A 13558-nucleotide genomic window follows, 5' to 3' on the forward strand; every position below is an offset into this window, starting at 1 on the left:
TCACTGTGGTTCATTGAGCAGAATAACACATTCTGCTGAATAACTTAAGACTTCCTACCAGCTTTCCCAATGACTCTGCTAGTCGAAAGCTGGCTGTAAAGGTTGAAATGCTGATAACATGATTATGGGATGCTGTAATCATAGTAAATGCGCACAGGTTGCAAATGTCCAAATTGGGATCATGTCACTGTGAGGATACTGTGATGGCTGCAATTTTGAGGGCCAAGCAGGGGTCTCCTTTTTCATAACTTTAAAGGGCAACTGAACAAGTGGTTGGTACGCAAGGATTACCTGCATTGAAAAGACATTCCACAACCTAGTAGTATTTACATGTATTCTGATAGGAGGGGGAAAGGTATAGTAAGTTTTATTGATATAGTACTTTTAATATGATAAGACAGTAGTACTTAATATCTTATTCCAGTCTTTCATAATAGTGGAACAAAGGGAGTTTAGGTCTTCACAGTTATATCAGTGGTCAATCCTTGGCTTGATTAAATGAGTTTCCAATTTTTGTACCAACTGTGTGATAACTGATTCATCTTACAGCCTCGCAACATCGTGTTATAGTTACAGATGATGCTATTTCATAGTCATTTTTACAAGCAATTCAGCAAAGAAAATAGTATGATAGTTTAACCTATTTATAGATATTTGAACTTTTGGTAAAGAGCCATGTTTGTTTCTTCCTTGTGATATGTTTCTCAAAAAAGGGTGAAGTTTATTCTATACTCAAACTCCATTTATTAGGCTTCATACTTGTCCGATACAAAGAACATAACCTACTGATTTATTATTTCTATTAACTGTTTCTAACTTAAGATCCAGAATTCCTTCAGCCCTTTGGGTAGGAGGAAGGAATAAATAAGAGATAGGCTGTTTGTGAAGAAAGGCACAATGATTTGTTAGCACAGACTACATACATAACAATAAGTAATAATACCTTTCATGTCCCAGTAAGACGTTATTTAGATTTTCATTCATTTGTATGAGTTCAGTAATCACATCTTCATTCTCCACAGTTGCTAGCAATTCCATAATTCTATCTTGCATTGTTCGGCTTGTTTTGTAGAGCTTCTACCAAGGGAGAAAAGGTATACTATTTGCACTTGAATAGCTAAAATAGGAGATGCTGAAAATATTGGAAACATCAAAAGCACAGGTCCACATGGCATTAAAAAAAACATGTCATCAATTCATTAATCCTCCCCACCCACCATCTTTTGTTTTATGGTAAAAACATGTCACATTTTAAAACATAGTAAAAAACTTTTTAGAACTGGCCACAGTCCTGTCTCCCTTTTAGTGACTGTAACCATACAACAAATGCTTTAGTTAGCATCATAAAGGATGCAGTGTCAAAGAACATGGAAGCAACAGCAATAACACTTAACACGTATATACTGCTTCATAGTGCTTTAAAACACTCTCTAAGCTGCAGACCCAATCCCCCGGCTGAGACCCATTGGCAACCGGGCTGCGCAAGTATGTAAAGCTTTATTTGCACATGCATGGGATCTAGTATGTGCATTTGAAACCATCCTTTCCCTCCCTTGCTGCTGCTGCTGGTCTGTGGAGCTAGAAAGATTGGGGACGACTACTCTAAGCTGTTTACAGAGTCAGCATATTGCCCCAACAATATGGGTCCTCATTTTACCGACCTCAGAAGGATGGAAGGCTGAGTCAAACTTGACGGGTCAGGATCAAACTCTTAGTAGTGGACAGAATTAGCCTGCAATGCTACATTCTAACCACTGTGCCACTATGGTTCCTTAAGGAAGGGTTTATATTTGAATTTTGCAACCTGCAGGAATGGAAGGCACTTAGAACGTGTTTCATTCATGCTTCACAGAAAATGGTGTGCACTTTTAAACATACATTTAATAAGAACTGTGTTGAAGATAAATACCCCAATTGGCTTCCTTTTCTCTTCAGTGAAATCGATTGAAGTACAAAGGACATTGCTCTAACCACTTTATTCCTTTCATTACCTTTTCTTGCATCCAATGATTGTTACGACACAATTGAGAAACCTTTATCCAAAATACACACTTATTCTATGGTTACCATTACCTTTAGAGAAAACAGGCTCCTGTGAAAAAAACTGAATTTTCACACTTTTCCTATATATCATTTGCAATGTTTATTATTAAAAAAAACCTCCCTATGTTTATTTGACAAAACACAGCTTCCATTCACTCAAGCATGTACTGCTTTTCTTCAGAAAAGATGTGGGAGAACGAAGTAGAAAACGTAGAAACACCACAGCAGGAAGCATCAGACATCAGGAAACAAACATAAGAGATTTCAGCATGCAATCTTATAGTCCCTAAGAGGTTCCCTCAGTGCCTGTAGGATTGTTCATATTTCCTTGTGAAGAAAAAGAATTCTAGTTAGTAAAAACTAACTTTGGAAAGCCAGAGGCCTCACTGTAAGAAAAACGAAGCTGAAGATCCACTGGATTCGAAATTATTGTTACAACATTATTTTAATTTTTCCAGTTGTGGAAAGAAATTCATTAAAAATGTGTTTCTTTTTTAAATGGATGAGGAAAATAAGCAGAAGACTGAATGTTGTTACATACTTTGAAGAATTCACCTTGAAGCTTTGTCAGAGAATAAATGCCACTCCTCTACTTCTGAAGGATTCAATGTTATTTTAATGTTCACTTTAACTTTTTCACTTTTTTTTTTTTTTTTTTTGTATTCTGCCATTCTGGACATTTCTGAATAGGGATAACATCTTGTTTCTCACTGAGATACAGGAAATAAATCCCGCTGTACACAGATATATAGGCATCCTCAAATAAGCATGTACGGAATTGGGCTGCATAGATCTTAGCTAGATAAAGTCAACTGTAGTACAAAGGAAACAAACAGAAATATAGGGATCACATTTATGATTACTTTAATGATCATAAATATAGTGATCCAGAAATCACTGGAGGACTACCACATAATTGCTAAAGAGGGACAATCATGCTACAGAATCTTATGGCATTTAAAGATTAATTAGGTTCTGTTGCAGAAACTCATGACATATTAAAAACAAACAAGAAATACCATATTGCTCCCTAGTCTTAACTCATGAGATGATATTTCCACAGCAGTTTTGAATGGTGATGTTATCTGATTACAGACTTACCATTTTATAGTATGAGGTAATCTCGGCCTTTATTTACCAAAGACCTTATCTCATCATTTGAAGTTATAACATAATGCCACACAAATTCACCTTATTAAAAACTATCAAAAGGGACCAAAGGAAAGGGAAAACATTTTCCATGCTACAAATCAAGGATAGGCAACTTGTAGTTTTCGACCCAATTTTCTGCAAGAGATCAGGCCAGACTTTGGGGAATAATAAATAGGTTGCTCTTCAAAAAGGCTGTTTTGCAAAGAAAGAAGAGGATATACGAAAGGAGAAGAGAATATGATTAAAAAGAACATGTAAAGGGAGAGTGGAGGAGGGTATGCTAGACAATCACTGTCCCAGATACTTTGATTCTAGCAGTACTGTCCCATCTTCTCCTCAGCTGGGATTACCATGGAGCCTTTGAAAGATGACAACTGAGGGAATCTGGTTGCTATAGAAAAATGGTGGCATATGCCAGTTACAAATGCTTACACAAAGTCCTCGGCTGATGGCCATTTGTTTAATTTGTTCTGTTAAAGCGGCATTGAAAAAGTAACTTATGACTGTTGCAATGTCCCTGCAGTCATTTATTATGTTTATATCCCACCTTTATTAGTAAAGGCAAAGGTTCCCCTTTCATATATGTGCTAGTCGTTCCAGACTCTAAGGGGCGGTGCTCATCTTCATTTCAAAGCTGAAAAGCCAGCATTGTCCGAAGACGTCTCCGTGGTCATGTGGCTGGCATGACTAAATGCCAAAGGCGCAGGAAACGTTGTTACCTTTCCACCAAAGGTGGTTCCTATTTTTTCCTATTTGCATTTTTTACATGCTTTTGAAATGCTAGGTTGGTAGAAGCTGTAATGGGAGCTCACTCCGTTATGCGGCGCTAGGGATTCGAACTGCCAAAGTGCCAACCTTTTTGATCAACAAGTTCAGCATCTTAGCCACTGAGCCACCGTGTCCTTGTCCCACCTTTTATTACTTTGTAAACAATTCAAGCTGGCAAGCATATCCAACACAGTTTCCTCCTCCTATTTCTCCCATAACAACAATGCTGTGAGGTGAGTTGTGCTGAGACAGAGGGATTGAGCCCAAAAGCTATTCAGTCAGCTTTCATGGCTAAGGCAGGACTAGAATTCAGTCTCCCGGTTTCTAGCCTCACTTGCTACACTAAACCATGTGATCAAAATCCAGGCATTTGGTAACTGATATGTATTTATGACAGTTGCAGTATCCCTGGGTCATGTAATCACCATCTACAACCTTCAAAGGGAACTTCCAACAAGCAAAATCAATTGTGGAAGCCAGATTCACTTAACAACAATGTTATAGTGCCAAATAATAATAGTGCCAAAAAAGGTCATAAGGTATGGCACAACTCACTTAACAGCTGCATTGCTTAGCAACAGAATTTCTGGTCCCAGAAATGTGGACAGAATCTAAATAATCGCTATGATATTGAAAGAACAGATTTTGCTCCCTCCTTGTCACTTGCGTTCACACTCCACATTTTTTGAAATCTTTGAAGCCGACGTGTGCTTTTATTAATAATAAAAGAGTTAGATGAAAAGATATCTCACTATGCCCAGAATGATTCTTGATCATACAATTCAAGAAGCAACTGAGGAATTGCCAGAATCAGCTCAGGAATCTCACTTGGAGCATTTCTTACTTGTTATAGACTGCCCATATTTTTGCCACCTACTAAACCTTCTTATAACAGTGCTCCATAACCTTTCTAGCTTGGTGTCCCGGCCCAGCTTGGGGGGGGGGGCATGTGAGTGGCAGGAACACACACCCTCTGCTCACGCAAATGCAGGGGGTGCTTGTATCACGCCCAAAACTCCATTTGCATGAGCAGCAGGCATTTGTGTTCACATGCAAAGCTACACTCGTGTGAGTGGAGGGTACTTGAGTGGAGGGCACTGTGTGAGCACATGAAGCTCTATTTGTGTGAGCAGAGGGCGCTCGCATCCAAAGCTCTATTTGTGTGAATGGAGCTTCATGCATGAGTGCAAGTGTCCTCCACTTGTGCGAGCAGAGCTTCACACACATGCTCATGAGTGGAGCTTCGCGCACACATATGCATTTGCCTGCTACTCATGCAACTAGAGGTTCACACATGTGCTTGCCCACTTCTCCTGCAGCCCGGTTTTGAACAGACTGCAGCCTGTTAGTGGGATGCAGCCCAGGGGTTAGGGACCTCTGCTGAATAATGATTGTGCTTAACCGTAGTGCAGAAAGTATTTACACTTCCAGCACAAAACAGAAACAACAATAACAACAAAAAAGTATTATACTACCTGTAGAAGTGCCATATCATCTGGGTTTTCTGCTCCAGGAACATTTTCTTTCAATATTGCTGACATGACTCTGACATTCATTTTTACCATGTCCAGTTCACTGTAGAGTTTTCCAACCTGTCCAAAAGCATAAGATTCAATTCAAAATAAATGGAAGGCCCGTTGTGGTCTGTGCTCTTTTTTTAAAAAAAAACCAACATTTACATCTGAACATTTTCTTATTGGCTTATAAGGAGAAGAATGTTCCTTCTCTTCTTAAATTGAAAATTCAGCCTTACTTCTCCACCTAGGCTTATTAAAATGTATTAATAAGATAGTAAGTGATAAACAACAAACCTACACTCTTGTTCAAATCTGAGAGTTTTAGGATGATGAGGCTTAATTTGTAAATATTTGAAGGAACAAACCATACCTGCTCAGGAATCAGTGTTATTACAGCAGCTGGGGAGAGGGGTTTTGAAAGGCACTTCTGGGAGGAATTATAAGATATCCTTGTGGACAAAGGCTGTGGATGTAAATAGGAGATTTTCAACATTTAAACGTAGGAGGTACTTCAAAGAGCCCACACTTTTATCCCACATATTTATATTGGCGTGCACATGCAAATATACTTATAATGCCTTTAAGCTGTCAATTAAAGTATAATTGTTGCTTTATTCCTAAATTCAATGGCATGAGTCTTAGTTTAATTTTTTTCATCAGTTATGAGATTTAACATATAGATGGACCTCAATTTATGACCATTTGTTAAGTGACTGTTATAGATAAATCATATTTAAAATGCAATCTCATGATGTCTTTAAACAACCATCAGAAATCAACTGATCTCAAGTACTGATCCCTTATTTTGTCCTTCTAAGTCCCGACAGTAACTAAGTAATAGACTCATATAATGTTTATAATCAATAAATTTCAGGGTTAGGTTGAAAAATATGTAGTACCTATAATGAAAAAAACCTAGCAACAGTCCAGTTATATAAAGTGAATACTATTCACTAAGATAGCTTAAAGTGAGCATACAGGGAGGTTGCAATTAGGGTGAGTTAAAATAATGAAATATTTGATTTAGTGCAAATCATAAATTGATACCAGGTCACATTTAAAGTGATCCAAAATTTAGTTAATGCAAAGCTAGCAAACGCAGAATTAAGACTTGCACATACACAGCTGCAGTTTTGGATGGGCAAAATGGATAAAAGAAAAACTCCATCAGAAAAAAGTACAAAATCAAAAAAATGTTCATATTATATATTAGAGCAACTGTCTGATGTAAATGAACAGCATGAATGTGATCATAGCCACACTAAAACAGGATATGATATTGGAATGTCTAGATCTACAGATTTTTTTGTTTGGCTATCTATAACTACTCTGTGACTTTCTGAACCATAAATTTAAATTAAAAGCATATTCTTTTGTTCTTTATTGCAGTGTTTCTCAACCTTAGCAACTTTAAGACGTCTGGACTTCAACTCCAAGAATTCCAGACATCTTAAAGTTGCCAAGATTGTGATACAATGCTTTACAGTTACTGTAATATATCATTAATATACATATAAACATTATGCTTAAAAGTTTTTATTTGCCTACTTTGATCAAACTGGAACTAATTACCATATTTTCCATGGAAATATGACTTTGAATACTGCAAATTTGAATAAAGCAACTATGTTGTGGGAGTCATTAACTAATCAAGACCTATTTATATACCCATCATTATGAATTCTGGGAAGTAAAATCCCCTGGATTTTAAGGCATACATTAGAAATCATAAGAATAAAGTTATTTAAACTCGTTTTCTGATTTCAAAAGATAACTTGTGTTTTCTGTGCAAGTGTTGTTTACATCTTTGTGGAATTTTGCAAAGCCTTCAGGCTAATCCGGACACTTAATTTCTTTTATCCTGAGGAAGAAACCTGGGTTACTAGGATTCCGTGGGCAGATTTAACCTCTACATTTCCTGTTTAAGAAATAGTTTTAAAACTATTCCTCCTACTGTTAGATTTTTTTTAAAGCTCCAAGACAGAAACAGATGACTGGTTTCACAAGCAAAGGAAATCACTGTGCCAAATGAACATTATTGAGTTAATTAACACACCTTCTCTGCACATGCCAATTTTTGCAACTTGCAGAGCCTGTTTCAAATCAACAGCTCCCAATGAAGCACTTACCTTAGTGGTTCTCCTGTTGATCTCTGAGGATGGAAATTCAACTCCTTTCTTGAGAAGCTCTAGATAAGCCTCCTTTACATCACTCACATCCACAGCGTTCTGAAAACCCTTGGCCCAGGTCTGTTTGTGAAAAAGGTTACAGTTTCTGAATCCAATTAACCCCCCTTTCAAAACCTGATAACTGCCATTTTGGGTCAAAAGCTGGGTAACAGCTATTTCTTCAAAAGACTTTCAGAGGAATGAGGCTGAATCAGAGAAGAACCTGATGCATCAAATTTTCCTATCCTATCTTGCCGAATCAGTACATGGACAGATCAAGATGGAACAAAGGGATTCCTTGGTATTGCAATGGAACTATTTTAGGAACATTAAGAGATGTCTATGTATTAAAACCAAACCAAAGGTTGAGAAAAAAAGACCAAACTATTTAATGAAGATCTCTCAAATTTCTCAAAATGGATATTTCAGAACAGGGATTGTCCTTTTCCCACATAGAGCCAAAGTCCACGTCATTGCCATTTTTTTTACCACATCATTGGAACTTGACAGGAGACTTGCTGTGTTGCCTATGCAGAGATGACTGGTGAAGCTGTCATCAAAATGGTCACCCAGGAAGGTGATAAGGGCTCAAAAAAAGAGCCTGTCATTCTCTCCTTCTCTTTTGTGAGCCAGGTAAAGATACTTTTTTGGGGGGGGGGGGGGCTACAGGCTGGATTATTTCATATGGCAGGCCCATCCAGCCCACAGGCCATAAACTGCTGACCCCTGCTTTGGAAAACAACACACAAAAAGACAAGATTTAACTTTAAAAAGGGATTGCCAAAGAGACGGGGTTATAAAACTAGACATTCTGCAGATGTCTTCCTGATTCTTACATTACACTAGAGGTCATCCCATTAAATTGACTTGTAATGCTGAAAGAATTATAGTCTTCATACAATGCCTCTGTTGGGAAGCAAAATGCCATTCCATATCCACAGGCAGGACAATAGATTAGATGGAGCCTTTAATCCTCCTTTTGTTCTTCTCAAGGCTGGTGTTTCTCATATTCAGCAAGCTTGTGAATGTTTACTCCCGTATGTGACAGGTTAGCTTTCAACATCACGAGGAGGAGGGGAAATACTAGTTGTACGAAAGGACTAAATTTTGATTTTTATCTCATGGAAGCACTGTCATAAAACCATTTCAGTAGATAGAGGAGTCATTATAACTGTTTTAGCAACTCTCAGAAATAGTGGTGTCAACCATTTATTAAGGATCAGAGATTAGAATATCATTTTATTCTTGATGGCTAGTAAAGAGGTAGAGCTCTTGCCTCACAATTAGGAGGTTGTGAGTTCGATCCTAGATAGGGGCAGATGTAGGGTCCCCTGCTTGGGCAGGGGGTTGGACTAGATGACCTGCAAGGTCCCTCCAAACTCTGTTAATCTGTTAAAGCTGGAAAGTTCTGTGAAGGTAAGGCTGACTTTCTTTCTTTCTTTCACGGATCTTCCTAGCTTTACTAGCCATCTAGAATAAAATGATATTCTAATCTCTGATTCTTAATGGATGTTTGATATAAGTACTGTATTTCTGAGAATTGGTAAACAGTTAGAATGACTCCTCTACCTACTTAAATGGTTTTGTGAAAGTGTAAATTTTATACCTTAAGTAAGCAAACTGATGCTTTTGGATGTTTTGGATCACAACTTCCATAACCCATTACTATTGGCTTCTGGAAACTGACGCCTAAAATGGGATGTGAAGTTTTCTTATTTTTGTTTTGGCCCACTCAGATGTAGAAGTGAATATATGATTCAGTATGATCCCAGGGACGCAGTGGCTCAGTGGCCAAGATGCAGAGCTTATCGATCAGAAAGGTCAGCAGTTCGGCAGTTCGAATCCCTAGTGCCGCATAACGGAGTGAGCTCCCGTTACTTGTCCCAGTTTCTGCCAACCTAGCAGTTTGAAAGCATATAAAAATGCAAGTAGAAAAATAGGAACCAATTGGTGGGAAGGTAACAGCGTTTTGTGCGCCTTCATTGTTTAGTAATGCCAGCCACATGACCACCGATGTCTTCGGATAGCGCTGGTTTTTCGGCTTTGGAATGGAGATGCGCACCGCCCCTTAGAGTCGGGAACGGCTAGCACAGATGGGCAAGGGAAACCTTTACCTTTACCTTATGATCCCATGACAACCAAAAGTGAAGAAAAACTCACTTTCCCGTCAGAAACACTTCTTTCATTTGCTGACTGGGAAAATAACTTTTATCTTAAGAGCAGAAAAAAATACACAATGATTGCCTTACGGTTTTTCAGTATGAGCAGATAGGGAAGATTATGCAACTATAAAGGAATCATTTGAAAACCAGGCCAACAGATTCTCTATCCTTCTCTTCAGTTTCTGTGTGCCATACAGAGCTTCAAAGAGAAGAAAAGGAAACTGATTTTCACACACTCCCTTTTCAGGCACCATAAGCCCAGCTGTCATGAAACATTGATTACATTTATTTCATCGAGGGAGCAAAAAGGAAATAAGGAAAAAAAGCTTACCATGATAAAGGTCAAAATTTTCTCCTGCAAATTCACTGGTAAGTTGAACTTTGGATTCAGCAGCTTTACTAGCCTATCTTTGCAAAAATCTCGTTTCACTATCAGAGTCTGGAATCTTGGCCCGCAGTTCTTCATACACATCTCAAGGAGCTGCAAACAAATGGGTTTTTGCATCAGTGATATGAACAATTTCATTTACTTCTGTGAGAGCAATGCCCTGTTTCTATTTCTCCTGCCCCATTTCTCATGGCACCCATGCCATCAGTTATCACCTCAAGCTTCCTCTTGTACTATTGAGCGTTTCTCAGTCAATGGTCCTCCGAGTGTAGCGTTTCTTAAAATACATTCCACAGACCATCAATATTGCCTGAATAACTTGAAATGATTCTACAAACTGGTTGCAAGATAAAATTGGGAGGAGAGGGGGGCAGCCAAAGTGGCATATGGTTTTTGGATCCAATCAGTCTGGCTTGCCAAATGAGCAGAGCACCTATCCATGAATTAAGAGTGGGCAGCGGCAGATTCTCCTCAGATAGATGAAACAGTTGAAGAATAACAACTGACAGAAGATTCTTGAATGGAAACTCACAGAAAATATGAGCCTTTTAACTCAAATGACACTAATGATTCCACTACCTTTCTCTTCAGTACCTCTTCCGGAAAATAGATTTTCAGCTTCCGAAACTAGATGAACAATATATTGATTCTAAGATTTTAATAATCCCATTCCAAACATTGATGAAATATGCTGCCCATCAGTAAAATATGTTTTGATTTGGCTCATCTGCTCTTCCCTTTTAAAGAAATATGAATATTCCTAATTTTTAAAAAATTAAAAGAAAAAGATATCCTTTTCCTTCACATAAAAGCCCTGCTGGATCAGTGGAAAGTTCCATCTAACTACCATTGTTTTCTACACAGACTTCTTGGAAGTCTATAAAGAAGAGTAATATTCCATGTGTCAGGCCTGCAGCCGGTGACTATTAGACTATGACTATTTCTCTACAGCAAATATTCAGACACTTTTGAACCTGAAATTGTAGGGAATATTGAGGAAGTATTTTCTGATCTTCAATGATAATCATTCAATCTGGTGGAGGGGGAAAATCTTTTTTCTTTCTTTTTTTAAGGAGAAGAAATGTTGACGAGATTCTCCTGGGTACGTCTTAGGATTCTTGCACTGACCTGACACAATGACAAAGAGATGCTTATAAGCAACTTATCTTTCAGTGTATGATCACTTATCCACAACCTTGCTAGCTTCCCTTGTCCCAATTAAATCCCAAGAGAAGATAGGATGAAGGCGCTTCCCTCATGAGGACATTTTCTGTCAGAAATGTGGACATGCAGAATGACAGAGATTCAATGGAGCTGAGGGAAAGGGAGAATTGCTGGTATGATCTGCCATTTTTGCAGCAATGCAATTCAAAAAAGGCCTTGCAAACCAATTCTAAGGGGATTTTAAAGGACTCTGAAAAATAGATATCAAACGTGAAGGTTCTTCCAAAATTGTAGGACAAATTTTGGTATGACAGTTTTATTGTTTTGTCAAATATACACCCAATGGGTTATACAAATGACTACAGTAGAAGGGGACTATGTTCAGGGCAGATAATCAAAATAAATTATTTAACTCATTTTAGAAGGACAGTAAAAATGCTTAAAAGTTTAAAATCCACTATGTGAAAATCCCGAATTGGCTATCACCGACAGAAAGGACCATCCATCCAAATTTTATAGATATGAATAAAATGCTAAGATACAGAGACATAATTGACAGACAGGGAAATTTAAAAACAATTGAAGAATTGGCAGAACAAAACATGAAAGTTGACTGGCTAACCTACTTGCAAATCAAAACTAAACACACTAATGATACTAAAATATATGACATCGAAACAGAACCATAAGAATTGGATAAAATAATTCACAGCTCAGAAAGAAAGATGATAGGGAGAATACATAAATTTCTCCTGAAGCATAAAATGGAAGAGGAAATCGTGAAAGAACAAATGATAAAATGGGCACAGAACTTTGGCTATAATATTGAATTGGATAAATGGGGAAAAATTTGGGGAACAAACTTAAAAATGACACTGTCAGTTGCATACAAGGAAAACCAGTACAAAATGTTTTACAGATGGCACCTGGCACCAACAAGGTTAGCTAAAATCTCAACAAATACCTCCCCCAAATGCTGGAAATGTGAATGAATACATGGAACATACTACCACTTATGGTGGACCTATGTGGAGGCTAATTTTTTTTGGAAAAGGATAAAAAAGTGGCTAGAGGTAATAACAGGTGTTAAAATAGAATGGAAACCTGGTTTTTTTTAATTAGGAATAATGACTGCAAAATATAAAAAAGAAATTCAGTATTTAATATTACACATAATTACGGCGGCGAGGATTGCCTTTGCCCAGAAATGGAAAAACAAATTAATTTCAAGCGAAGATGAAATAATAAGAAAGGTTATGGACTGTGCTGAAATGGACAAATTAACAAAAGAAATCCAGGGAAAAGAAGAAACAGATATGGGATCAATGGTATAGGTGGATAGAGGAAAGAAACAAGGATCAATGAAGGAAGACAACAAAGCCCAAAAATAGTAGTTATGGAGTATTAACACATATATATGTATCCAAATGGTTTAAATTTACTAGAGGTAATCAGCCAATATAGCAGACAGATGAGTAAGATAAGAGGGTTAAGAATGGTGAAATGCAAATGAAATATAATAGAAGGGGAAACAATATAAGGTGAGCGATATCGATTGGCAATTGCTATTAGAAAGAACAGGAAGCTCCTGTTCGTATTGTATTGTGTAAATATGGTGTACATCTAAGTTCGGTAATGATATTCCCATCAGCAAGAGTTCTAAGGACAATTAAAAACAGATCATTATATCACAGCTATGCTGTAATTTTACAATGATCTGCTTCAGACTGTAACTCTAAAATAAAGTCATTGATTAGCATCATTCACAAAAGTTTTAGGCACACATAGAGTATCAATTCTCCCACTGAAGATGGAAGCAATTTCATTTTCAATTAGTTGCATTTTATATTTACTGTAAGTCTCAATTCAAACTTGTAGGTAACCAGTGGTTAAATATGGCTTAGGGAATCAAACCAGCTTTATAAACATAAATGTCTTCTTTGATAAGCTCCGGTGTATAATTTGAATCCCCAAAGTTATACACAATAGATAATCAATGAGTTGCAACTGATCATTTAACAATGATTCAAAGTTATAACAGCTTTGGAAAATGTGACTTAAGACCTATCCTCAGAGTTACAACTGTTGCACCACTCCTATGGTTCCATGACTGCAATTCAAGCACTTGGCAACTGGCTTGCATTTACAACTGTTGTAATGTGTTGCTGTCATGTGAACATGACCTGAGACCTGTCT

General features: G+C 37.5%; 1 protein-coding gene across 2 annotated transcripts in view; it reads right to left on the reverse strand.

Moving 5' to 3' along the window:
• The window catches only part of TOM1L1 (target of myb1 like 1 membrane trafficking protein), a 57707-nt gene that overhangs the window by 12485 nt on the left and 31664 nt on the right, over positions 1 to 13558 (reverse strand). For both annotated transcript variants that reach the window (XM_087710336.1, XM_087710337.1), the window contains 5 exons: positions 10142 to 10291; positions 7610 to 7729; positions 5851 to 5943; positions 5439 to 5555; positions 944 to 1077 (listed from right to left, as the gene is read on the reverse strand). In XM_087710336.1, coding sequence (XP_087566462.1) covers positions 944 to 1077; positions 5439 to 5555; positions 5851 to 5943; positions 7610 to 7729; positions 10142 to 10291 — 614 coding nt within the window. The remainder of the gene's footprint in view (positions 1 to 943; positions 1078 to 5438; positions 5556 to 5850; positions 5944 to 7609; positions 7730 to 10141; positions 10292 to 13558) is intronic.

This window comes from Thamnophis sirtalis, unplaced genomic scaffold (genome assembly GCF_051295495.1).
Source record: "Thamnophis sirtalis isolate CommonGarterSnake01/CBP01778 unplaced genomic scaffold, rThaSir2_p1.2 scaffold_3, whole genome shotgun sequence".
Lineage (NCBI taxonomy): Eukaryota > Metazoa > Chordata > Lepidosauria > Squamata > Natricidae > Thamnophis > Thamnophis sirtalis.